This window comes from Citrus sinensis, chromosome 4 (genome assembly GCF_022201045.2).
Source record: "Citrus sinensis cultivar Valencia sweet orange chromosome 4, DVS_A1.0, whole genome shotgun sequence".
Classification (NCBI taxonomy): domain Eukaryota; kingdom Viridiplantae; phylum Streptophyta; class Magnoliopsida; order Sapindales; family Rutaceae; genus Citrus; species Citrus sinensis.
The window spans coordinates 28678101-28703342 of NC_068559.1; the positions used below are offsets into that span (position 1 = coordinate 28678101).

The 25242-nt window shown below is 35.0% G+C and overlaps 6 protein-coding genes across 14 annotated transcripts; 2 read left to right on the forward strand and 4 right to left on the reverse strand.

The window, feature by feature from the left end:
- Nucleotides 1-2031: 2031 nt before the first annotated feature.
- On the forward strand, nt 2032-4289 carry LOC102624042 (annexin D3). 4 transcript variants are annotated; one of them, XM_052439774.1, is made up of 6 exons: nt 2032-2356; nt 2459-2604; nt 2869-3096; nt 3254-3466; nt 3539-3652; nt 3893-4289. In XM_052439774.1, exons 1-6 carry the CDS (start codon nt 2251-2253, stop codon nt 4094-4096), a joined length of 1011 nt encoding a protein of 336 aa, XP_052295734.1. In that variant the 5' UTR covers nt 2032-2250; the 3' UTR covers nt 4097-4289. The 4 variants fall into 4 exon arrangements, with proteins under 4 accessions (XP_052295734.1, XP_052295736.1, XP_052295735.1 ...); XM_052439776.1 differs by having other exon boundaries at nt 2038-2326; XM_052439775.1 differs by having other exon boundaries at nt 2041-2356; nt 3563-3652.
- A 67-nt stretch (nt 4290-4356) lies between these two features.
- Nucleotides 4357-8846, reverse strand: LOC102624329 (uncharacterized). Of its 6 annotated transcripts, none has more exons than XM_025101070.2 (14): nt 8552-8846; nt 8267-8458; nt 8117-8192; nt 7941-7994; nt 7641-7698; nt 7315-7529; nt 6766-7059; nt 6396-6606; nt 6091-6183; nt 5904-5995; nt 5603-5720; nt 5379-5464; nt 5127-5178; nt 4357-5010 (listed from the first exon to the last, which is right to left on the reverse strand). In XM_025101070.2, exons 3-14 carry the CDS (start codon nt 8119-8121, stop codon nt 4492-4494), a joined length of 1797 nt encoding a protein of 598 aa, XP_024956838.1. In that variant the 5' UTR covers nt 8122-8192; nt 8267-8458; nt 8552-8846; the 3' UTR covers nt 4357-4491. The 6 variants fall into 6 exon arrangements, with proteins under 6 accessions (XP_024956838.1, XP_024956840.1, XP_024956839.1 ...); XM_025101072.2 differs by having other exon boundaries at nt 7812-7994; nt 8552-8845; XM_025101071.2 differs by having other exon boundaries at nt 7812-7994; nt 8113-8192; nt 8552-8845.
- A 1935-nt stretch (nt 8847-10781) lies between these two features.
- On the reverse strand, nt 10782-14569 carry LOC102612792 (CSC1-like protein At3g54510; the record flags this gene model as incomplete). Its single annotated transcript, XM_052439945.1, has 10 exons — nt 10782-10938; nt 11032-11102; nt 11199-11308; nt 11409-11688; nt 11832-12130; nt 12714-12902; nt 13274-13486; nt 13643-13706; nt 13947-14096; nt 14238-14569. Coding segments are annotated over 10 exons (1725 nt in total), but the record flags the coding sequence as incomplete, so codon positions are not given.
- A 547-nt stretch (nt 14570-15116) lies between these two features.
- On the reverse strand, nt 15117-16392 carry LOC107177605 (mediator of RNA polymerase II transcription subunit 28-like). Its single transcript, XM_015531660.2, has 3 exons — nt 16103-16392; nt 15416-15528; nt 15117-15319 (listed from the first exon to the last, which is right to left on the reverse strand). Exons 1-3 carry the CDS (start codon nt 16371-16373, stop codon nt 15185-15187), a joined length of 519 nt encoding a protein of 172 aa, XP_015387146.1. The 5' UTR covers nt 16374-16392; the 3' UTR covers nt 15117-15184.
- Nucleotides 16393-20109: 3717 nt separating this feature from the next.
- Nucleotides 20110-23792, forward strand: LOC102623752 (U-box domain-containing protein 44-like). Its single transcript, XM_052440136.1, has 3 exons — nt 20110-21354; nt 21465-21765; nt 22175-23792. The coding sequence occupies exons 1-3, from the start codon at nt 20575-20577 to the stop codon at nt 23626-23628; spliced, it is 2535 nt and encodes an 844-aa protein (XP_052296096.1). The 5' UTR covers nt 20110-20574; the 3' UTR covers nt 23629-23792.
- Nucleotides 23793-23840: 48 nt separating this feature from the next.
- LOC102623457 (protein CYSTEINE-RICH TRANSMEMBRANE MODULE 12) lies at nt 23841-24659 on the reverse strand. The gene is made up of 3 exons (XM_006482926.4): nt 24494-24659; nt 24283-24367; nt 23841-24177 (listed from the first exon to the last, which is right to left on the reverse strand). The coding sequence occupies exons 1-3, from the start codon at nt 24570-24572 to the stop codon at nt 24111-24113; spliced, it is 231 nt and encodes a 76-aa protein (XP_006482989.1). The 5' UTR covers nt 24573-24659; the 3' UTR covers nt 23841-24110.
- Between the last annotated feature and the right edge of the window lie 583 nt (nt 24660-25242).

Sequence of the window (25242 nt, forward strand, 5' to 3'; positions counted from 1 at the left end):
TTTATTAATTAATTTTGCTGTCACATATCAATGTCAAAGTTTCTAAGATCACTCGCATGTGGCTATCATTTTTTGAATTATCAACAAAAAATTATAGAATCACATCAACAATACACTATGTTTCTTCTTTCTTATTTAGCATTGGGAAACCAAATTTTCTCATGGTTGCAACTTGCAACATCAATGAGTAAGACAAAGGCTCATCCGAAGTTCACATCCGGGTAAACAACAAAATGATAATGAAGCAACATTAAATAGTTGTTTAATGATCATATTGATAATACGGAGTATATATATTTCACATTGAATCTCTGTGAATTGGTGAGGAAAAAAAAAAATATCTTGACTTGGTTTAAAATATAACACAAACTATTTGTACCTAAATCGATGTTCCTGAAGTTTTAGTGTGACATTTGATTTGAGTTTTTGATTTAGCTTATCAAATACATACTTTACAAACACCACTTAATACTCATATCCTCCAATTAGTGAATGATCATGTCATTTTAAATGGAAGTATTTCTATATTGTTTATCTATTAGTTTTATTTATTTATTTTTTCTCCCTTCTATTTTATCAAAGACATATCAATATGGAAATACTTTCCATCCATGCAATATAAACTTTCCATCAACAACCTATGCTATAAAATCACGAGGCCGACAAAAAAAGACACAACAAGGGGGATGCCTATTTTCTTTACTATAATCATGAAGCCCTTTTGGTAGGTAGGCAAATTGTAATGGTTTTTGAGGGGTATATCTAAATAGAGGAATAATTTAGTGTACACGTTTATTAGTAGAATTGTGGGCTCTACGACATGCTTCCACCAACAAAAGCTTACCACATGTGCAGTCGCACGCACATGATTGAATTTCATATAGGATCCTTCTATCTTATATGTATGTAAGATACATTCTCCTCACATGAATAGTGTGTGAGTTCCACACATGCACTGTTTATGCGAGGGGGATGTATCTTACATGCATGTAAGATATGGATTGCATTTCATCTAACTGTACTAGCTTTTATTTAAATAATATTTCTATATTAAACAATTTTCTCTTTTAAAATGTGACACATGAATCACATGGAGAAAGGAACACTATCCCTGTGTGTTCTATCGCATTTGTTGGTTATTACGATGGAGACAATATACAATAATTATTTAGAGTCCAAGCATACAGCTATGATCTTTTCATTATTTTAAAGTAAATGCTAAAGTTATAATTATTGTAATTTATATTTTTTATGTGAACCACATAAATTGTGGGTCCTATAATTTTGTGTGGTTCACATGAGAGGTATCTTATTTTAAATATAATTATCATAAAAAATAAAAAAAGCTATCAAGTCATCCTTTTGTAAAATGACATCAACAAGTAGTTGCATAATTGCGTGGGAGATTTTTTCATTTTTATATTTGCCAGCCCAGCATTTCCCAAGTCTACCTAACTAAAAACCCAAATGCCAGGTTTGTTGCATATTTATGTTTCCCAAGTCGTGACAAATACATAGTAGTTGGCAAGAAAATTGAAAATGATGTGTTCAAATGTCAAATCCAAAACAATAAATGATATTTTACAGTGAATTTGACTAATTGAGTTGCAGTGCTCTTATGTTAAGTTAATATGGAGTAAGGAAAACCTTAGTAGTTTAGGGGTAAATTATTTTGGAGTTAGATTATTGAGTTTCTTATTTTTATTAATGAAATTATTTTTTTCAAAATATTTAAAAATTGATCACTCTCTTTCTTGGCCAATTATATCTTAATTGCGCTATTACATAATTAATAAAAGATGTTCCCGTAAATATCAGAAAATTTGTGATGTAATGTGGTTCTGAACATAAATTAAAGAAACTCAAGAAGGGGACATTAATGCAAATATCTCAAAAGATGAGGATACTAACGTAAGAAAATTTCTCCAGTGGCCCTCTGACCCTGGACATTGGAATTTGGAAGTGCTTCCTTTGGAACTTGGAAGAGTGTGAACGCCATTTGTTTTGAGGGGTAATAATGTCCAATCTGAAAATAAATTTCCGTTGCTGAATCCAAGCTTAATATCAGGAGGGAAACTTAACCGAAACTGAACAGCCAAAAAAAAAGAAAAAGGATTGAACTGAAGAAAGATTAACTTCACCTGACAAAACACTCGAAAACTCAAAGACATCTCAGTTTCCCGTCAGGTTTTTTATTCCCACACTCTCCAGGGGAAAAAAAAAAAAAAACCATCTGAGAGAAAAAAAAAAATGTCTACACTAAAAGTGCCAGATCTTGTTCCTCCCCCAGAACAAGACGCAAAGAGACTGAAAGAAGCTTTCGATGGTTTATCAAAATTCTCATTTTCATTTCTTGGTTGTTTTTGTTTTCAATGATGAAGAGTTACAATATGTTTATGGTGATCGTAGTCATTGAGTTTATGTGAATTTGTTGTTATTGGAATGAATTTGTATGCAGGACTTGGAACTGATGAGAAGGCAGTTACATGGGTATTAAGCCAAAGAACTGCAAGCCAAAGGCAGCTAATTAGACAGGCTTATCAGCGACTTTACAATGAATCCCTCATTGATAATATCACTTCTGAACTCTCTGGTGATTTTAAGGTAGGAATTGGCTTGATTTTTCATTTAATTGATATTTTAATCACATGTGCAATTTCGGATATTACATTTAGTTCAATTTAATAGCTTATATAGTGTTTAATATTATGTGGAGACGCCCTTTAATTCAATCTTTCAAGCATATAAGTATTTGTTATATCTGGGTATGATAATTTCTGTTAAGGATTACAAGTATCGGTTAAATGTGTGAAGTTGAAGAAAAAATTGCTTGCTTTTTCATTTACTATATCTTTTCACGTGAAACAGGATGCAGTGATTATGTGGACTTTAGATCCTGCAGAAAGGGATGCGAAAATGGCAAAGGAAGCGTTGAAGAAGAGCAAGTCAGGTGTTAAGCACCTACAAGTGATTGTGGAAATATCATGTGCTTCATCTCCTTACCATCTGGCAGCAGTGAGGCAGGCCTATTGTGCTCTCTTTGATTGTTCAATTGAAGAAGACATCACAGCTGTAGTCTCTATGCCCCTAAGAAAGGTAATGCAAACTCATTCAGAAACAAAAGATACTCGCACAGAAACCGTTGTTTGAGCCTTGTATGGCTTCCATATTTCTCATAGACTATGTGTCAGTCTTGCCTTCAGTTAGGATCATAGATAATATTGTATTGATTCAAAGTGTTGGCATTATCTAGGTTCTGCTGAGATTAGTGAGCTCCTTCAGATATGATAAGGAATTACTTGATATAGAAGCAGCTGCCTCAGAGGCAAATCAATTGCATGAGGCTATCAAAGCAAAGCAATTAGATCATGATCAGGTTGTGCATATACTTGCCACTAGGAATTTCTTTCAGCTTAAAGCAACTTTTGAACGCTACGAACAAATGCATGGAAGTCCTATTGACGAGGTTCAGCTTCTGCAGTTAGCTGTGAATAATTCTTCTCTGCTTTCTTTATTCTTTTCCCACTCTCTTAAGCAGCTAGATATTTGTTTTCTGTTGCAGGACATCAGTAGTGTCGGCAAAGGTGATTTGGTATCTCTAATGAAAATGGTCATCTTGTGCATAAGGTGCCCAGAAAGACACTTTGCAGAGGTAATTTGCTCTCCTTTATAGTCAAGTTATACATGCATTCAAATTTCAAAACGACAAATATTTACCCAAATGATTTAAAACTTTCACATTAACTTAATGTTCTTTCTTTTCTGTTGAACACACTCGTAAAACTAAGTAACTTGTTCTGTGTTGTTGAGTTGTGTCGCAAATTGTAATTGATCATAAACCTTAAAATAAAATTTGGGAGTGAAGTGTTTTTGTTGATTGCATCGTGAACAGGTTATCAGAACTTCAATCGTGGGATTTGGGACAGATGAGGCTGCACTAAACAGAGCCATAATAACTCGAGCTGAAGTTGACATGAAGCTTATTAAAGAAGTGTACCCTATCATGTACAAAAACACCCTGGAAGATGATGTTATTGGAGACACATCAGGAGATTACCAAGATTTCTTGCTCACCTTGACTGGATCAAAATTCTGATTCATTCTCCTGATACACATATCGGTTATAATTTCCTACACGGCCTTCAACTGCTTGTGTTGGCGGTATCTTTGAGTAATAGTTGCAAAAGTGTGTTTGATGTTTAGACTGTTAATATCTGCTAGAGTGGGTTTGAACTTTAGATCTCTTTACTCATGGTTATAAATTGATTAATTAACGTGTGTTTGTCTTATTTTGTTCTGATGTAAGACGTTTTATTGTCCCTTCACCTCACAGAGAATGAAATTTTAACATGAAGGAAGAAAAAACGTAGTACATATGTTTTATATAATTGCCAAATTATTTTAGTTTCTGAAACATGAATGATATAGGCCTTTTAAAATCTTCAAGCAAAAATAATGCACAAATACATTGAGACTCGTCATTCGTCAAGTTTAGATGCCTTCCAAGATGTTTTCCATAGCTTTGACAATAGGGGAGGCTAAATTTTTATCAGCAGCACTTATAACAGTTACTGCTGCTCGGACTTCAATCATAGACTTTTCAGGATCTTGGACTTTTACAGTGAAACCGTCTTCTGATTCAGCATCAGTCATGCATCGTTCAACAGAGCCATTAATACCCATCTTGGATAACTCGGCCAAAAGATTTTCTGGATCTGGTGAACCCCAATGTAGAAATGGCCTGGTCTGTGAGGAGCCCCCTGGTTCATTTTCAGGGAGCAACTGATGTTTCCCATGATTGACGAAGAGCCTTCCCTTTAATCTAGTGATATTCAATTTTTTCTGTTTCAACATCCTCCACTGGAATTTGGAAGCACTGTCAGCTGCAATCTCTAGCTCTGCACTTTCCTTCAAGCTTGGAATATGTATTGTTTCATTTTCTGAATAGTGGGAGACTGAGAATGAAGTAACATCTGAAAAACTGACATGAGTCCTCAATTCCTCTGGAAACTGTTTTGAAAAGTAAAGTGAAGGAAAGGGAAATTGTTAGTCACACAAATGGGACTACATATGGCTTTCAGTTGATGAAATCTGAAAATAAATTAATAAAGAAGTTAGATGAATACCAGAACTAACTTCGGTTGCAGTATCTTTAGTAAGGGTTGAACTTTCTGAAGCCTACAAAAGACGAGAGAGTTGCAGTAAAATAGCTGTGAAATGGAAACTACAAGATTACTTCTTTGCCCTTTTAGATGTTAAAAGAAAATCGTGTAATTTCACAAGTGAAACATCAAGAAAAAAATGGGGAGAGAGGGAGGACGAAAAAAAAAAACACGAGCGCACACACACACACAAAGAAGAAAGATGGATAACTGTACTTTTTTCCAGATAAAAAAGAACATTGAAGAACCTTCATTGATATTGGTTTAAATGGCAGGACGGCCAATTCAGCATCTACTTCGTTCTGCAAAAGGCAAATTGATTATATCATCCACTGAAATGTCCCAAAACAATTACTTCCTCCACAGTTCAAGAAAAAAAAAAAACAAACACAAAAAGTGCACACTTCCCAAGGAAGATAGACCAGGGAACAAAAAAGCACCTCAAGAACAAGTAAAGAGTTATGATCCCCACTCCAGCGTCGAAGCAGATGAATGGTGGGACCAAGCCGCAAACTCCAGTGGGGAGAAAACACGATGCAAGGTTCCTGCCAATTCATCCTATGCAAATAATGTTAGTTGCTATAACAAATACATTACAGAATTATTACACAGATCATGTATTTGACTATATTCCAAAACAACGCCTAATTAATGTCACACACTCATGATTAGCAGATATTGATATATGTGCATGTTCTAACATTAGTCAGAAATACTAACAGAGACAAGTTCATATCTTACAATAGTTTAGGCGAATGGACTGCAGGAAACACATGGATCTTCTTCTCTTTTATGAGCTTGACATGGGCAAACAATGGGTCACCAGAAAAAAGCTGTTATAACAAAAGGCAACATCTTAATATGCACCACTAAGATCAATAATAAGTTCAAGAAATTTTGCACCTGTAAGCCTACGATAAAGATTTACCTTCTCTTGCCGCTGCTTGCATAGCCACTCTGGTATTGTATTGGTGTATGCCAATAACTCTTCTGCTACGGAAGAGATAATATATATTGGAATCTGCAGAGTGGATTTAAATATGCTTGTAAGTTTAGATTATGCAGATGAAATTTTTTCCTAGGAGGGAGTCTCTCACTCTCCTCCAATCCATCCATCCATCATTCCACTGTCTATCCATCCATGCAACCATAACTTACAGAAAAAACAAAAAAGTACATCTGTGCATATGAACGTATATAGCATAACTTAAAGCAAAAAAGTTGATTATACACCTTCAAACTTGAACACTCCATGAATATTGCTATCTGCTCCAATAGCTGCAGAAAGACTCCAACCCGATTAATAGGAATAAGGACTGAGCCGCCAGCTTTAACAGAATCTATTGCACAGGAGCAAATAAAAGCTAGTTTCTCCATTTCCTCCACACTCTCATCATAATTGCTTAAGGAATTGATCAATTCCTCCCAATTGTTGTTATCATCACTACACGTTATTAGAAAGCCATAATATTCAATCAAACCATTCTAGAAACTGTCAAGAGACATGAAAAATAAGATATAAATTGTACAGTTCCACAATCACATCAATTTCTGAATTGAAAAGCTGCATCCAAACACACAATTATATGAAGTTCAAAAGCACCTGAAACTTGACTGATCAATATCTTCTGTTGAGTCCAGAGATGACAAGTCTGAATACAATATTAGATCACTACCTTGAATAGCACGGTAATCGAAATCCATTGCATGACCAGAAGCAAAATTGGAGCCAGAAATGTAAGCTATATTTCCTTTTGCACCACTGATTATCCAATTGCAAGCACCCATGTCTAAACCAGAGCTAAATGCCTTGATGATCAATATCCCGTTGTAGCAAGCTTCTTCTCCAAATCTAAGTGTTTGAACCTTCGAGATGCAATCCGTCACATGAGCTGCACTGAGAAGAACCATCTATTACATCCTCACGTCTAAATTTGGCATTAGTAAGTTACAATCGATAAATGGAAGAGGACAAGCAATTTGACAAAACACGCCAAATAAACCATTCGTCATGGAAAATTCCAACACCGTTTTGCCCTGAACTGACGTTGTATTGAACATCAGTTCAAGACAAAGACACAGTTCAAGTTTGGCAGCAAACACAATGAAGCACTAGACAATTTCAAAGTTTAACAAAGGAAGCATCAATTACCTATACAAGGGCATCCACCCCCCCAGCTCTGACCCATCTTCACCTAAAGCTATCTTCCTTAATGCAGATGGAAGCAATTCAAGCTCTTCCCACTTCATCCATTGTGGGCCACTTGACTCCTCAGCTCCATAGAACTGTCTATATTCCATATTCATACAAATAAGCTCCTCCATCATAAGCTGCCCAATCCTTGCTGCTGCTTCAGTTATATATATCTGGTAATAATTGGAACCAAAACTAATTTGAGAGTCTAAGCTATTCAAACAAATCCATTTCATTTACTGAATTCAGCAATGAGAAAACACCATCGTAAAAAGTTTTGTTACCTTTGCTGAAAAGCCCTCCATTCGAGTGAGAAAGGGCAATCCAAGCATACCCATCGGGCTTGATATCAACACAACATCAATAAAAGAAACATTCCACAAGTGTAAATTATTCACAGTTTTGTACCATGGTTCTGCAAATATCAAATCATTTGCATCAAGGGGTTTCTCAACCTTCTGCCTGTTTTGAGAATCAGAATTTTCCTCGCATATAGCTTTATAAAAATCATTTGGCAGTGGAGAAAAGACTGTGAGTGCCGAAAGGTCCAATGGGCAATCAAATAAGACCTGAAATCCACTCACATTGAGTATGTGACATGGTGGGAAATTGAAGCCCCCACCTTGGCACAAGCATGTCTGCAATAGTTTGAAGCAAATTATTATGCTAAGCCCAAGAAAAAAAAAGGAAAAACTTTAATATAGTACTCACAAGTAGTTGCATATTTGTATTAAAGAGACAAAGAGAGAAACTCACGAACTTCATGAATGGAAAAAGGGCGAGACCCTTCTTACTGATCCGCAGGGAGTGTGAGACTTATAAAATTGGTATTTGGCCTGCAAAATCAAACGAACATAAACAAGATTGAAACTTTCGATCTGTTTCAGAATGACATATGAAACTCCTTTACTTATTTTTAAGCCGGTGATTGAGCACTTATTAATAATGACGCCAAAAAAACAGAGAGCGACTACGAGGGCAAGAGTGGGATTTCGGTTTTCGGTTTATATTCTGCTCAGTCATAAGCATTGGGTTTGTGTTTCGGTGCAAATGTGAAACCACCAGGATCCTTGCCAAGCAACATCTCAAATATTCGAATCTGCTGAAAAGAAGAAATTTAATATAAATAACGTTTTGCCGCACCACAGTAATTGTAATAATCTGAACCGTATTAGAATAGAAAGCAATGGCATACCCAAGCGAGGCAGAGAAGCGGCTGGAAGCAAGTGAGTCGGCGCGGCTGACGATCGATGAAGGCAGCTCCGGCACGGCTGAAGGACGACAAACGGGGGCCTAACGCGGCGGGCTGACGACGTGGGTTTGGCCGTTTGAGTCTTCGTTTGTTAATTTCGGATTTAGGGATTTCTACTTTTGCGTTTACACACTTTTCGGCCCCATCCTTTCGAAGTTGTAAGGAAAACCGATCGGGTTATTTTAAATCCGACCGACCCGACCGGTTTCTAAAATTGAACGACTCTGGTGAACCGAAGGGCTGGGAGTTTTTATTTTCACCAATTCGGTGTGTGACCACATATATAGCCTGTCGTTTACACCTCAACACAGACATATTTCTTTTACAATTTGCATAATTTAGTAAGGTAGTGTTTACTTTCTGGAGTGGGAGTGTGGAGTGTGGATTCCTCCCACTCAAGTGTTTACTTACCTTAAAAAAGGGGGAGTGGGAGTGGGAATCCGTGAGTCCCACTCAATTTTGGAGTGGAGAGTGGGATTCCTACTCCCATGGGGGGAGGTGGGAGTGGGAATCCACTCCCCCCTCTTCCAATTTTATCTCTATAATTAAATAAATAAATAATATTTAATTAAATAAATAAATAATATTTAATTAAATAAATAATATCATATTTAATAAAATAAATAATATCATATTTAATAAAATAAATAATATCATATTTAATAAAATAATAATTATATCATATTTATTTTATTAAATTTAATAAAATAAAAATAAATAAATATTATATTTAAATTAATAATATTAAACATTAATTTTAATAAATATTAATTATTTATTTAATTAATAATAATAAATATTTTATTCTAAAAAAATATTAATTTTGTACTATATTATCAATAATAATATTTCATTTGTGTTGCTATTATTAATAATTTTTATTCACATAATTTAAATTAAAATTAATAAAAAATTATGATTTACATAATTAAGAATATTAGTAATTATTATTAATTTAGAAATATAATAAAATATTTATTTTATTTTCCAAATATTTTTTATTAATTTTTTAATTACAAATTATAATTCTGTACATAAGGATAAAATTGTAATTTAAAACAATTTACTCCCAATCCAAGACAAAGTAAACAAATAATTAGGATTTTGATTGACAATCCATACTTTCATTTAGTCTAAGTAAACACCCTACTCCCACTCCCACTCCACACTCCTAATCCAAGGATTCCCACTCCAATCCAAAAAGTAAACGCAACATAAATATGTTGTTTCTACATTCATCGCACTGATGATATGTTAGTAAATTTTTATTCTAGAAAGAATATTATATAATTTGTCTTGTTTAAATTAAGTATAAGATGACATGTCGAAAGAAGTTATGGAACATGCATAATAGGGTCCCTCTATCTTACATCCATGTAAGATATACTCCCCTCACATGAATAATGTGTGGGTCCCACACATACACTATTCATGTGAGGGGAATGTATCTTACGTGCATGTAAGATAGAGATTGCCATATGGCTTTTACAATTTCAGCACATAAATGAAATATTGTATTGTCAATTGAGTGAGTAATTTAAATAAAATTTATTTGAGTATAATTACATTATATTATTAAGTATTAAAAGGTAAAAAGTAAATAAAGCTAAAATAAAATTTTAACTCTTGCATTCTCCAAAACTCCCAAATCAGACGATCAACCAAAAAAAAAATAAAATCAATATATAAATATTAGATAATATTAATTTAGTAATAGAGATAATTTGAAGTATTTTATGTATAATTATTAGTCGGTGATTAAATAATTTCACGAAATAATTTATCTATTAAAATAATTTTTCATTTAATTAAATATCAATTTAAGTTTAATCATTATTTATTGTGAAAATTAAAAAATTAACGAATTAATATTTTTTGTATTATCAATTCAATGTATGTGTTTTTAGTTACTATTTAAATTGTTAACTAGATAGCAAAAAATACTCAATATCTAAATTGCAATTAAAATTAATAATATCATAATGTAGACCTAAAGGAAAAAATAAATAAATGAACAGAGGAAGAGCTATTCTAATTCTTACTCATTTTTACCTGGTGTTTTGCACCGTCCGAACAGAAAATTAGATTAAAATTTAAAATATATAACCCGATCCCAAACTTTTTATCCCTCAACCAAAGGCATCCACACACACACACACACCATAAGCATATGTACGTAATGGTGAATGTATGGCCGTTTGAGTCATTTTCAGCCCAAAGAGGCCAATCATTGTTATTTGCATGAGAATAAGTCCGACAAATATGTAATGGTGCATGTATGGCCAGTACCGCCCGCATGTATCATATATTGTTTCATATACATCTTGAATCTGCAAAATGAAAGGGATGTTCCTCATGTGCAATGAAGTTGAAGAAATCGATTCATTGTGATTTTTCAATGCTGTGCTGGGGAAGTTGATTACCTGGTTGATGTATACGGCATAGCCCAGAAAGAAGTAGCCAACGAGAAATGGAAGCAGCAACGGAGCAACGACTGCAAATACCATACCAATGAGAATTGACAGGGAAACCAAGGGGATGACTCTGAAGTAAGGTAGTGAATAAAGATAAGGGTTCTCCTTCGATCGACCGCATGTTTGTGATTTTATGAAGTCCAGTAATAGCATGCCTGCCTGCTGCCTGAACAGCTTCCAAACAGAATCCTGAAAATCCGACCAAGGTGTATGTCAAGAAATCTGCCTGGAAATAGTTGATTGCGAAACCTGTCAGATCAATTTGCTAAATAGAACTATTCAAGTTAACAAAATCCAATTAGTGTTAGTGATTTTGGAGGCTTTACTTGAGCGGATACCGCACGGGCCAGATGACTTGGGAAGTCCCTAGGATGAGTAACAGATTCTCCAATTTTGTCCAATAAGGATCCTGAAATCAAGCTCAAAAAGAACACATTTCCCACCAGAAAATAGAAAACCATGTTGCAGGATTTTATCTCTACCTTACTGTTTGATATGGAACCGCCAAGTTTAGCTATGCCAAGCATCGCAAAGGGAACAATGTATATAAAGCCATTAAGAATGACACTCGGAAGATAACCAGTCAAAACAGAGCTTAATCCTGGTCCGTTGGGAAGTTAATACACGAAAAGATTATCATTAGATTGTTTTCCTTTTTGTTCCGGTGCTGCTTTAGAACCAGATTATAGAAAATTAACCCATATTTATAATGAAATTTTAAGGAGATACAGAGAATCAAGATTCCTTACATCAGCTCTATAGCCATGGCTGGGGGGAACCATTTCTTTAGCTTCTCAAATCTGGCAATTCCTTGAACAGCTGTGACTGGTACAGTGAAGAAAATTGTGAGAAGAGATGCCGCAAATATAACTCCAATTTTGTAAAACGGCATTATTTTATATGAAATTGCCAGATTCCTCCAGTATACATCTCTTGGTTCAGGAGCCCTTTCAGTGATCGATCGAAGTGGATGTAAATGCTGCTGAGACTGGGCAGCTAGAGCAGCATCCCACCGTGATTTGAATGTAACAAAGGCAACTGGCAACTCCTGCAAAATATGAGCTAAACAATTTGAATAATCACATTAATTTGCATTTACAAAACTTTGTGCACTAAAACAGGAATGTTTCCACTCCATTCAGCAAGTCCAGCTTAACACATGTAACATAATTATATATGTTGTATGGTTGTATACATCCACGTGTCAGACAAACTTTTAAATTTTGCAAAATATATTGAAATGATTAATCAAACCATAAGGGGACCCTTAACTTCTGCATCAGATGATTTATAATCATATTCAAAGATACTTGCATCAGACTGTTGCCATGATTTTGAGAAAATTCTTCATATTTCTCATAGAATACAGAGAGAGTTTAATCCTACCTATAATTCTGCAGCATTCTCTAAATTTTGTTGCCGATCACATAGGAAAATATGGAAATGATATTGAGGATATTCTTGAAAGAAAAACAGTAAGAAGAAAATCAAAAACAGCTTATGAAGAGGAGGCACTAGATACATATGTATCAAAGCAGGTGAAAGCACAGCCAATCTTGTGTTAATAAAATTTTTATTTTCAGACATTTAATGGAACGATAAAAGGCTAATTATTTCCACCAAGAGTTTACCATATCTTTGAGCATATTGTCACCCTGTAATTGATGCATCTTTTGATAAAGTTCTTGAAACTTTTCCTTGTGCAGGGCTATGTCTTCTATATCTTCTCGCATAGCCTCCAAGAGTAAAGGCTCTCTATAATGTTTCTTGGTTTTCTCCCTTAAATCTTCTATCTTCCTTGTCATATATCTGGACTGGTTCTACATGTAATAGTGTTTGTAAGTGGTGTCTGTTGAAATTTTGAAATAAACATGAAATTGAAGCAATTTTATCATGCTGGGAGATGATATTAAAAAAGGGTACATGTAGCTTATGTATTCAGAGAATGCAGAGTCCATTTCTTTGTAAGATCAAGCAAAAGTACCCATTTGAAAACAGATAGTGGTCACTTAATTTGAATTTTACATGTTTCACACAAATATTAGAAAATCTTGCAATTGCACGAACGGCTGTGACTCGCACACACTGAAGAAAACTGTAAAATGCTTATAATGCAGGCCATGCAGAATTAGCAGAACTACATATATAGGAGAAACTGGCGTATATATTAAATAAATTGTTCAAAACTCACCAACAAATCTTGAAGATCCTTTCCGGTGTATAACATTTGGTATGAATAGTAAATGTGCGGATGATGCTTAGAGAAGAAGTGTTCAACAGAACAGCCATGAGCCCCGTGCTCCTCGCAGAAAGGAATTTGATGAACAAGAACAGTAAACTGATCAGGCCTATGCCTGGTGCTTTGTAGTCTTTGGATCCTCTTAATCAAAATCTCATTGTATTCCTGGAGATGAAACATTATCAAAATTGTGCCAACTTGGACCTATACAGCTGTGCATATATATTTACAGCAACAAGCCATGCTAATTGGCTAATTGCTCCTCAAAGAATATTGATATCAAACAGGAAAACCTAGCTATCAGCTGAGAGCTAAACTCACCTTATACAGAAGGTATAGTCCATAGAAAGATATGACCCATAAGCATGTAAAATGCACCCAAAGCCTATGTAGGCCAAAAGAACAAATTCAGTTAATAAATTAGTTAGTTGACCATTTGTAACTAGTAAGGCTTTTATTGAACGTAGTATAATTGAGCAATTTTTACTTTTTAAAAAATTGAATTTGTAGGGAGTTTGAATTTTAACAAAATATGTACAAAATTAACGTGTGCAGAAGAGAAGATATATCACCAGTTCACCACATATGTTAGTAAGTGATTAGACAGTTGAAGCGACGTACTCACCTGTTAGAATCATTACCAATATTAGAAATTGAAAAAGAATCCAGGAAATGGTCGCTCCTAGGTGAGCGGCCTGGGGCATCCTCGCTACAATAGTTAATTGGAAGAATTATCAAAAATCCAATGAGAGAGCAAACAATAAAGAAGTTGATACTGCATGCAAAATTAACAAGCATTAGTGTGTGTGTGTGTATATATATATATATATATATATATATAATATAATAGCACGTTAATTTGAAGAGTAATTCAGTAACTTGGATCGATTGAGAAACTAGGATCCATAATACTTACCCAAATTTGAAAAGTCTGATGACGATGAGGGCATCAAGGCCACTGGTTTGGAGGATTTCTTCTTCGGTAACACGAAAAGCACGAGGAATCCAAGAAAACGAAGGGAGGATTCTGGAGAGAGTTCTAGTGAAAGAGTGATGATGATCAAATGATAACAATGGAATACTATTACGATCGTTTTGTTGAATTATCGAGGAGAGACGGCGAGCGTAGTATATGGGGGCAACGGAGGGTTGTTTCTTCAGGATTGAAAAGAGTGTGAGAATTATCAAGGCTAACGCTATGTTGATCACTGCAGATGCCAGAACCCTTCTGGGTTCATTTTCACGCGTTCAGAGTTCAACTGGATCGATCGAGACTCGACAAGTGACTGAACAAATGCAAATTACAAGAGTGAGCCAGCGACCGAGATGTCGAAACTGAGACTCGCCAGCTTTGGCGTGGTACGTGTCGGGCTTGCATTTTGCATGCTCTGTGATAAAAATTACATCACGTTTTTCTTGTCTTCTCTTTTCTTTTTCGGTCCATCATTATTTTGTCTTTTGGTTTATTGGTAATTAAGAATCTTGTTCTCAATTATCAATAATCAAACTCTTTAATAAGATCGCTAACTTATGATCTCGATATACTACACATTCTCTCTTAATTTGATCTTTTTATAAATCCAGATAAAAGTTTAGATTAGCTAGTGAAACATCATAATTTACATAATCTTGATTGGAAGGAAGTATACATTGGCTTCCATTTCTGATTTTATTTGTACCTATAATTAGTTGTAGTTTTCATTCAGTTTATTTTTTTCTAAATACAAAATTGAATTAATTAAAAATAAATATATATAAAGAAACGCATCAAATTAAACCTTAAGTTCAGCTCTTGCATTACTAGATAGATATGTACCATAAAAACAACATTGCAAAGCCTGCTTCTCATTATCTATCTAGACTCTAAACCCTCTCAAGCTCAACATTGTGTTTGTCCAATCGGTCTCTCAGCTCCTTCTTCCACTCTTGGATCACTTTCTCTTGCTTCTGAACAAGCTCATCTTTGATCTTCAACTCTTCTTCCATAGCATCAATCTCCTGTTTAAAAAGAAGAAAATGATAACCAACACCTATTAAAGATTATATATATATATATATATATATATATATATATTAATGCCTTGCTGATTTTACCCTTTTAAGTATCTCGGCTTTTGTTGGCTTGTTCTCACGCTGCAGACAGATAAAATATTCTTGAAGCTTTTTAGCGGCCTCCATGAAGTTTCTAGCATGCTTCTCCACATCAGCTGAAACAATTACCAGCAAAAGGATGCTCCATTATACATCTATATGAATCGCTAAAGCCCCTCAATCAAATTTAGGCTCAATTTTTTAGCTTTTTGCCCGTCGTGCTACAGCTACCAAAGTGTTCAATAAACACTTACATGTCTTGGCTCCTTCACAATTGTTAATCGAAAATAAAGCTCTAAAATAATTAAAAACTTTTACGCAGTAGCTCGTGGTGTTCAACAAACACCTATCAATTTTTTCTTAAATAGTAAGAGCTTTCACTTCACAGAAACTGCGTAAAGGAGAGGGTTAGTCCTCATATAAGATTTTCTGATCCATTCAGCTGATGTCGTAACAAATGAAAGCATCATGTATTCGTTTCAGCATTTGATCATCGCACATGTTCAAATTCATATAGTCTGAACATGTTAATAAGTTTTTGTGGATATGTAACAAAAGGCCACGATATTGAACTAGCATATGACAAAAGAGCAAATATATTATAACATGCAGATCGCATTTATGCAAACATATAATATATAAAATGAACATATATAAATAGTACTAGAGAATGAGGACAAGTTTACAAACTCTGATGATCAAGAGGCGGAGGAAAATCATCCGAGGCTTGCAGCTCCGTTTCCACCGCCGGCTGTACTGCTGGCTCATCAAAATCTGTTAATGGTGCTTCAAAATCGGGCATGATAGCTTTATTGAGATCTAATTCCGTCAAGCACGGAAGCAATGCATCGTCCATTACATTCACGCACGCAATCATATCTTCTATCTCAGCCTGCTGCTGCACTGATTGCATTTGTTGATCAACTTGATGCTGCTGATCCTGCTGTTCTTGATCATCCATTTTAATCCTTTAAATTAAGCCGAAAATATAGAGGAATGCCTTTTGGGGAAAACAATAAAATAAAATTATGAAATGCCCCCATTTGAAAGAAATTGAGCATGGAAACAAACAACCACGTAAATGCATAATTAAAATTTGGTTAAATCTAACAAAGTTAGTGGCAACATTTGAATATACCTGTAGATTTTTGCAGATTGTTGAAAATTGTTCAATGTTATTGAACAACAGAGAACTGCGAATATGATGTTACAGTTTTGAAACGCCAGTTTCTTCTTTCGCCACGTGTTAGAAAAGTAACGTATCAGTTTCAAGTTCTGGCCTCATTGAGCAGTGATATTTTAACTAAAGCACGTCAAAAAACTGACAAAAATACATTTAAAACGACATCATTTTTGATGAGTTTGATTTTCCTTAAACAAACCCAAAACGACTCATGCTGAGTTTGTTTTGTCAAGCTTTGGTTCTCCAATCATTTTTCTAATTATTTTGTTTTCCATAATTTTTTTATCAATTATTCTTTGTAACATCTGATGTAATTAGTTTTTACAAATAGAATAATCAATTTGTCATCCTCATCCCTTGAATTTTCATCCTTATCAAGATCAATTTTATCCTAATATATATATATATATATTAAAGAATTTAACGTATCAATTAATTAGAAAGATAATACCAAATAAATTTTCTTTGTAATTTTCCCGTTCAATCGCATATGTTTTGAATGTTATGACTACTTCATAATCTTTCTTTGAAAAAACTAGCTCCTATTGGGTATTGAAAAGTTATGGCTTGAAACTTATAATTGTTATAAAAAGTCGTAGTATGAAATAAATATTATTAGTGCATGGTAAATATGACTTTTTAAATGATAATTTTAACAAAAATAATAAACATATTTTAAATTTTTCATTTTAGAAGTGTGCGATAAAATTAATTAAAATTTTAAAATATAAAATTAATATTTACCAAATATTTTAATGCTACTACAACTATTACCACATAACCAAACATGAGTTTCATTTATTGTGAGCTCCTCGGGTAAGAAAGAACCATGAACCTCCTCTGTATCAGCTGTCGAAAAGCAACTACATATTACTGTGATACTTAGTTTTAATTCAATGTTGTTAAATTGCAAATCAAATTTGAATTGAAAAACCGTTAAAAAATCAAAATTCTTTTCTGCATTCTTACTTTCTTCTTTTTGGGCCCATCCCGTTTAATGTTTAGAGATTGTCAGAATACTTTGGGTTGGACTATTGGCTTACACGTGCTGACCTTTTCATTGTCCATTTAAAAATAATAACGTGATTTTGCAACAAGAAATGAAAAACGAAGTGGTTGAAGCCGCTATCACGCTGCCGGACCAATCCGTCCAAGTTCCAACCATTCGGTAGGTCAAATCTGATAGACATTTCTAACTAAGTAATGACACAGTTGAGAATATCTTTCCAAAAACACGTGTCTCGTAAAATCAAGGGGGGTATATACGTGTGTGTGTGTGAATTATATTCAGTTGTTCACCACAGGTGGACATTTTACTAGGAAATTTACACCAATAACCATAAAAATTTTGACTTTTTCCATCTTAACCCCCCAAACAAACTTCTATCAACATTAGCCATAAAAAACCCTTTGAGACCAAAATACCCCTCTCTCTCATCTCTCCCCCAACAATCTCTCTTTCTCCCATCTCTCCCAATCCGAAGAACCTCCCATCGTCGGCGGCAACTTCAATTTCTTAAACAAACGTAACAATAGTTTAATTTTATTAATGTTATCCCCTTCTTCATTTTCCTTCGACCTTTGAAGCCATGTTCTGTTATGCTATGATTACGAATGAAGAAACAAAACGACGCCTCGCTGCAACCGATGCTCCAAAAATGTTTATTTTCCTGTAATTGAATTGATTACGGTGTAATGTTTTATTATAAGCGCAACTGGCGGTAGCTGGTAACTGGTCACGTTTACGTAAATATAACCGATATATTCGAGCTGCCGATGTGGATCTTGAAGCGGAATAAGCTGACCTTTGTTTGTTCCAATCTGTCACCCAACAGCTTGCGTTTTACGAGAAGTTTATTACTTAAATAATTAAACATTACGAGATGATTACGAACTCACAATTACGTGTATAGTTAGTTACTCAACAGTCACAGATATAAACTATCAAGATCTTCTGGAAATGTAACTCAGTAACAGTATGGTGGTCATGTGACAACTTTACAGAAGATCGTAACATATGATGAGCTTTATATGTTCGTAAAAAATGCGAATTACATATAAAGTTAACAGAAGATCCCAATTACAATAATATTAGTTGTTGGCCATATGACAGTAAGTCAGTAACTAACAAACTACTAAGCAAAACGTGTTGTACAAAGGAGAATCCGTGAGCTGTTTGTGCAGTGCAACTTTTGAGAACACACAATGCCCACATGGAAGGAAGAAGCAGTCCCTTGGAGCATCAAAGCAAATTGCACAAAGATGCCGGGAATTGCACAAATTGCACAGGTGCCTGTCGCACCAAGTTTTGGTGCGACAGGCAACATGTCGCCAGATTCACCCTCGACTTGCAGTTCACTGAAACTCTCGAGCAAGTTCAGAAAATAACTCATACCACTATGTGTTGCCGATTAATGTTGGATCCGAATAGATTATGATCGGATTTCACTTTTATCGTTGCCTTTTGCCATCGCAGTTGGTTGATGATTCAAGAGTGGAAAGCTGCCTTTGGTTTGACGAAATGGGAGAAACAAAATTGCTTTTGGTTTGTAAAGAAGGATAATTTGGGGAGAAAAGCGTGTGTTTGACTAATGTTGATAGAAAAAAATTGAGAGGATTAATTGTGAAAATAGCAAAAGTTTTATGATTATTTTCGTAAATTTTCCCATTTTACTCTCGATGAAACTAATTGACTTACTTTGATTTAGGTATTGATTTTTAAGTCACATCTTCAAATAAATAAATAAATAAATTGAAAGTACGTGTGTGTATATAATACAATTTGAGCATCTAAAGACGTAATTTAGTAATTTTTAAGTAGGTTATGTATATATTTATAATGAAATTTAACAACACAAAATAAATCAACTGAGATATCGATTGATATTATAGTTGTATAATTACAGTATTAACATCAACTTTTGTGATGTAGAAACTAAATTAATTATATTTCATATATACATATATACATACATATATATATATATATTGTAAATTATATAAAATTTTATTATTTTTATAAAAATTAGTATTTAAAAATTATATTTATCACAAATTATCGATTTTTCTATTATAGTTACAATTTTTTTCTTTTAATACAAGCATAATTTTCAATCCACAACACTTCTAAGACCAGCCGGACATGGAGTTGAATTTAATAAAGCGGTGGCGATCGGTTTAAACAATTATATGCGAACCAAATTTGATTATAAAAATTGCAGAGACCTTCAAAAATGAAAATGTGGCAACCATGTAATACTCGATGATCAATAGTCCTTGAACTGTGGTTCCTCAAATCACACAATAAATGTGAATTGGGGGCAGAGACACAAGCTGACGCTGGCGCACGTAAGGAAAAGGAAAGGGACAGAAAACAGAGTTATTTGACTGGGTCTTCGTATCGATATATCAATTCATTATTTGTCAGATATTCAAGTCAGAGGCGACTGACACTCAACACGGTCGATACTCTGCCCACATATGATTCCAACAAGAAACTTCCGTATTACTTGCATTCATAGATAAAGAGTTAAAGACTCAGAAACTCCCACAATCTTTTTAACAAAAAAGAGCAAGACAATTTAAAGAATTAAACAAATTACAAGTCATAGTCCTTTGTTTTCATATTCTTTAATTTCTTTCATCTCTCTTGTTGTGTATCTCCCCGTCCCGTACGAAATACTCAGTTCAGCTGCTTGACAAATTCCTTCTCCTTCTCTGATCAGGTTCTGTTTCCTTATTTTTGTGCGTCAATTTTGATGTTTCAGCTATGCCCATCTCTTCAGTATATGCAGGAGTTCGTTTAGTTTCGACGGTTAATCTCTTTTCCATCGTTAGTTGCTTTGAGTTTCTTACCTCTCCTCGCTCTCTATCTCAGCTTTGTCAGATTTTTCAAAATCTCCCTCTTCACTCTCTCTGCTTTGTTTAATCCTGCGAGCTCTTGTTTTGGTTCAAGTTTGTAATATTATCTCTTCACAAAATGCAAGAAACTTGTAGTAGAAGTTTCTTGGAGCATGTAAAGCAGCTACAAGCCTTGAGTAAAGAGGTAGCTTCGCTTGCGAGAAACTCCGAGTATGAGATAGATATGTTCAATGAATTTGCTGATATTGTTGAGAAATTCAGCCCTGTTTTTGACCATCTAAAAGACAATGACAAAGTCATGGCCACAGCACCTATTCTAAAAGCTGTTGACTCTCTTGAAAAAGAGCTTAGGCGAGCCAATTCTTTGATAAAAAGTTCCAATTCGAGATTGGTAAGTAAGCAAATGGAGGATCTAACTCAAGATATGGGGAGATCCTTAGGCCTTGTGCTATTTGCAAGTGTGGAACTGGAGTTAGATGTTAAAGAAAAGATTGGATCATTGCATAGAGAGTTGATGAATGCAAGGTTTGATAAGAGTTTAAGTTCAAGTCCAATCCAAACGCCACGCCCGAGTCTTGAATCCGGGTTCGTCAGTGACTTCGAATCCAGGAAGGCAGTTGAAATGGAGGAGGAAATACAAGAAATTGTGGAGGAAAGAATTAGCCTTGGAATTGATGATGTTATGTTGCAACTCAAGCACGGGGATGACAAAAATTTGAAGTTTGCTCTCTTGGAATTGAGAGAACTAATTAGTGCTAAAACAGTTGATAGTGAATGGATTAATGAGGCAGAAATCATTGCAGTTCTTTTGAATCGGTTAGGTTCAAGCAAGCCCTACAACCGATTGATTATGATTCAAATTTTAAGGAACCTAGCATCAGAAAATGCTGACTACAAGGTATATCATATGTGAATTTGATCCACATTTGTTATTACAGCTGTGGTCTTTTTGATGTAAGATATTGGGAGTTCTTTTATTTGTTAGTTATCTTAACTTGTAGTTTTCAGGAGAAGATGGCCAATGTTGGGTCATTATCAGCATTGGTGAAGTCTTTGACAAGGGATGTGGAAGAGCAAAGGGAAGCCGTGGGACTGTTACTGGATCTTTCTGATCTCCCTGCGGTTTGGAGGCGTATAGGCAGAATCCAGGGATGCATTGTTATGTTAGTTTCCATGCTTAGTGGGAATGATCCAGTAGCTTCACATGATGCAGGGAAGTTATTGAATGCATTGTCAAGCAATACTCAGAATGCGCTTCATATGGCAGAGGCCGGTTACTTTAAGCCATTGGTGCAGTATCTGAAGGAAGGTAATTACAATTTTTCTTTTATTAGTTGCGTATGATTTATATTCTTGTTGTGCTTCCTCCCTTTCTCATTGCTTGTCTGCTTGAATTGAATCTCGAGGTAGCACAGTTTCTAGTTGGGGTATTGATAATAAATTAAGGCATGATGTAATTGCAAAAAACTATTGCATTATCATGAACCTATTACCTGAAGGGAAGTTGGATTTTCTAGTTTGATTTCTGAAAATGGAACTAGTTGTGGAAATACAAATGAAGACTAGCTAGGGAAAAAGAGTCTCACTTTCTCAACCTTTCCATCTTGGTAATCTGAATGTTGATTACAAATAAAATAAACAAGTTATCAAATTTTAGAGTGCTGTGAATTTCAGGGATTTTATTGTCTTATGGAACCATCCAGTACTACATCTTGCAGGCTCAGACATGAGTAAGATCCTCATGGCAACAGCACTGTCAAGGATGGAACTCACAGACCAAAGTAGAGCTTCCCTTGGAGAGGATGGGGCCATTGAACCTCTTGTTAGAATGTTTAGAGTCGGAAAACTTGAAGCCAAGCTATCTGCTTTAAATGCATTGCAAAATTTGTCCTTATTGGAAGAAAATATACAACGTTTGGTTATTTCAGGCATTGTATCACCTCTACTCCAGCTCCTTTTCTCAGTCACATCTGTGCTCATGACTCTTCGGGAGCCCGCCTCAGCAATTCTCGCAAGAATTGCTCAGTCAGAATCTATACTTGTCAATAAAGATGTGGCTCAACAGATGCTTTCACTTTTGAATCTTTGCAGTCCGACAATCCAGTATCATCTCTTACACGCGCTCAATAGCATTGCTGCACATTCTAGTGCATCTAATGTTAGAAGAAAAATGAAGGAAAATGGTGCAATTCATCTTCTATTACCTTTCCTTATGGAAACCAATGCTAACATCAGGGCAGCTGCATTGAACTTGGTTTGCACTCTCTCTAAAGATGTATACGAGGAGTTAGCAGAACAGCTAGGAGATAAGTATCTTAACATTCTTGTTGACATTACGTTATCATCAACATCTGAGAATGAAAAAGCTGCTGCAGTTGGCATATTGAGCAATTTACCGGTCAGTAACAAGAAAGCTACGGAATTACTTAAGAAGACAAATTTGCTGCCTTCTCTGATCTCTGCAGCAACCTCAAGTACTATAACTAAAACTCATTCTACCCCCTGGTTAGTGGAGAGTGTTGCGGGTATATTGATTCGATTTACAGATCCCTCTGATAAGAAATTGCAGCAGTACTCAGTACAACATGGGGTGATTCGTTTGCTTGTGAAGTTGCTGTCAAGTGAATCAGTGGTTGCCAAAAGCAGTGCATCAATCTCACTGGCTCAGCTATCTCAAAATTCACTGTCTCTTCGGAAGTCCAAAATTTCTAAGTGGTTGTGTGTCCCTCCTTCAGCAGATGCATTTTGCGAAGTTCATGATGGCTACTGCTTTGTCAAAAGTACATTTTGTTTAGTCAAGGCTGGGGCTGTTTCTCCTTTAATCCAAGTATTGGAAGGTAAAGAGAGGGAAGCTGATGAAACTGTGCTTGGTGCTCTTGCAAGTCTCTTGCAAGACGAAACTTGGGAAAGTGGAAGCAATTACTTAGCAAAACTTTCGGGCACTCAGGCCATTATAAAAGTTTTAGAATCAGGTAATGCTAAGGCTCAAGAGAAAGCACTGTGGATATTGGAAAGGATATTTAGAATTGAGGAGCACAGAGTAAAATATGGAGAGTCTGCTCAGGTTGTGCTAATTGACTTAGCCCAGAATGGTGATTCCAGATTGAAGCCAGCAGTTGCAAAGTTGTTGGCACAGCTTGAACTCTTGCAAGCTCAATCCAGTTACTTTTGAAACAATTCACGCAGTGTAAGCAAAATTGTGATTCTAATTTTTTTTTTTTTGTTTACATCTTTTCATTTCCTCTTGATTTTACATTAACTGTGTAATTAAGTTACGTTTTTGCCGGCTCTATGATCCTTGTTATATGCAAAAGAACAGAATTTGCCAGGTTTTTACTCCTGTTTTTGCTCAACTCAATGTACATCTTCATAAAAACATACTAATTAGTGAAGAAGTACAATTTTATTTGGTCCAAATCCTTCATTTCTGAGTCGCCTGCATATATATGTAGACAGGCATACATCTACATGTCTTTCTTGAATAAATCGCCCAGATACAAAATTATACTATAACTGAAGCTCATACATACAAAGGGTCAATCATGGAGAATTCACTACTGCACATAAATACATAGGTCTGTATTAAAGAAAGGTGTGTGCTGCAAGTTTATGACCTTGATCTGGGGACCACTACACAACCAACTTGGTTGCTACTTATCCTGCAACAACAGTTACATCAAAGCAAGCATCGCAAATCCAGCAGCAGCACAAAGCGAAAAGGCTGCAAAAATAAACACATAAATAAGATCATCACATCACAAAGCATCCAGTAAATCGATCACGCCACAGAAAATGCAGTGGTTTCTGTCTAGGAATTAAAGTTTACCATCCTTCGATAAAACTCCTATCGTTTCCTTTCTTTTTGGTACGTGCAAAACCTCTTGCACACATGGAACATTTCCTCTTCCCTCCTGTTGAGAGCATATTTGGCACGTAACTTATTAATTCAAATAGCTCCAATCATTGAAACAACCAAAGAAAATAAAAATTCCATGATTTTGTATGTACAAGTATGAACTTTAAGCGGTTCTTGTCACCTTTTCTTTGTGCCTCTTCATGCTCATGGTCCATCATAGGCTGGCTTTTGTCAGCTGATCTGGGAACTTGTGATGACATTGCAGAACTGAAAAGCTCTGTGTCTTGAACTTATTAGCATGTATGGCTTTCGCTGGTCGTAAATAAATATGCACAAGATGAAGGAATATTTTTTTTATCATATGGGGCCAGCTCCATTTTCTTATTCTCTTTTTGGGCAACTAATTCTGACATCTAGATGTTCTGTTTCTACGCACATCTTGGAACATCAAAGTCAAAAGTTATATTCTCCACAAGGACCTCAACAATTGATTCACTTGTGGAATAACGCTTCATAAGCACGTATTCCATGTATGAACTTTCATAAAGGGAATGATTCAATGTGCCAGCATATATTCTCTTTCTTTTTAAATTGCTAATTAAATGTAGGGTAAACTTTGGATTATTCCTTGTAAACTTATATTTTCAATTCACTCTCTTTAATAAAAAAATTCTTAATTTATTTTTCACTTTGTTCGAAAAATAAGGTAGATTGATGATTTCCTTTATCCTCATATAAAAATGACAGATAAATTAATTTTTGAAAAGTAAGGGAAACTATCTAAATATAATCAAGGGAATTATCTTCTTATAAAAATGACGTATAAATTAAGTTTTCAAAAGTAAGGAAAAGTATCTAAATATAATTAAGAAAAATTATCTCTGCACTATTTCTTTTTTGTCACATATACATCTAACCATTATAAAATTT

Excerpts from the sequence above, each read along its gene's own strand:
- LOC102623752 (XM_052440136.1), top strand. The coding sequence starts at position 20,575 with ATGCAAGAAACTTGTAGTAGAAGTTTCTTGGAGCATGTAAAGCAGCTA. Across the intron at positions 21,355-21,464 it reads CAGAAAATGCTGACTACAAG|GAGAAGATGGCCAATGTTGG; the intron begins GTATATCATATG and ends TGTAGTTTTCAG. Across the intron at positions 21,766-22,174 it reads GGTGCAGTATCTGAAGGAAG|GCTCAGACATGAGTAAGATC; the intron begins GTAATTACAATT and ends TACATCTTGCAG.
- LOC102623457 (XM_006482926.4), bottom strand. The coding sequence starts at position 24,572 with ATGTCATCACAAGTTCCCAGATCAGCTGACAAAAGCCAGCCTATGATG. Across the intron at positions 24,368-24,493 it reads TGAAGAGGCACAAAGAAAAG|GAGGGAAGAGGAAATGTTCC; the intron begins GTGACAAGAACC and ends TGCTCTCAACAG. Across the intron at positions 24,178-24,282 it reads AGGAGTTTTATCGAAGGATG|CCTTTTCGCTTTGTGCTGCT; the intron begins GTAAACTTTAAT and ends TTATTTTTGCAG.
- LOC102624042 (XM_052439774.1), top strand. The coding sequence starts at position 2,251 with ATGTCTACACTAAAAGTGCCAGATCTTGTTCCTCCCCCAGAACAAGAC. Across the intron at positions 2,605-2,868 it reads AACTCTCTGGTGATTTTAAG|GATGCAGTGATTATGTGGAC; the intron begins GTAGGAATTGGC and ends CACGTGAAACAG. Across the intron at positions 3,653-3,892 it reads CAGAAAGACACTTTGCAGAG|GTTATCAGAACTTCAATCGT; the intron begins GTAATTTGCTCT and ends CATCGTGAACAG.
- LOC102624329 (XM_006482931.4), bottom strand. Across the intron at positions 5,996-6,090 it reads GCAAGCAGCGGCAAGAGAAG|CTTTTTTCTGGTGACCCATT; the intron begins GTAAATCTTTAT and ends TTGTTATAACAG. Across the intron at positions 5,011-5,126 it reads TGCAACCGAAGTTAGTTCTG|TTTCCAGAGGAATTGAGGAC; the intron begins GTATTCATCTAA and ends TTTTCAAAACAG.
- LOC107177605 (XM_015531660.2), bottom strand. The coding sequence starts at position 16,373 with ATGGATGATCAAGAACAGCAGGATCAGCAGCATCAAGTTGATCAACAA. Across the intron at positions 15,529-16,102 it reads TCCGCCTCTTGATCATCAGA|CTGATGTGGAGAAGCATGCT; the intron begins GTTTGTAAACTT and ends TAATTGTTTCAG. Across the intron at positions 15,320-15,415 it reads AAGCCGAGATACTTAAAAGG|GAGATTGATGCTATGGAAGA; the intron begins GTAAAATCAGCA and ends CTTTTTAAACAG.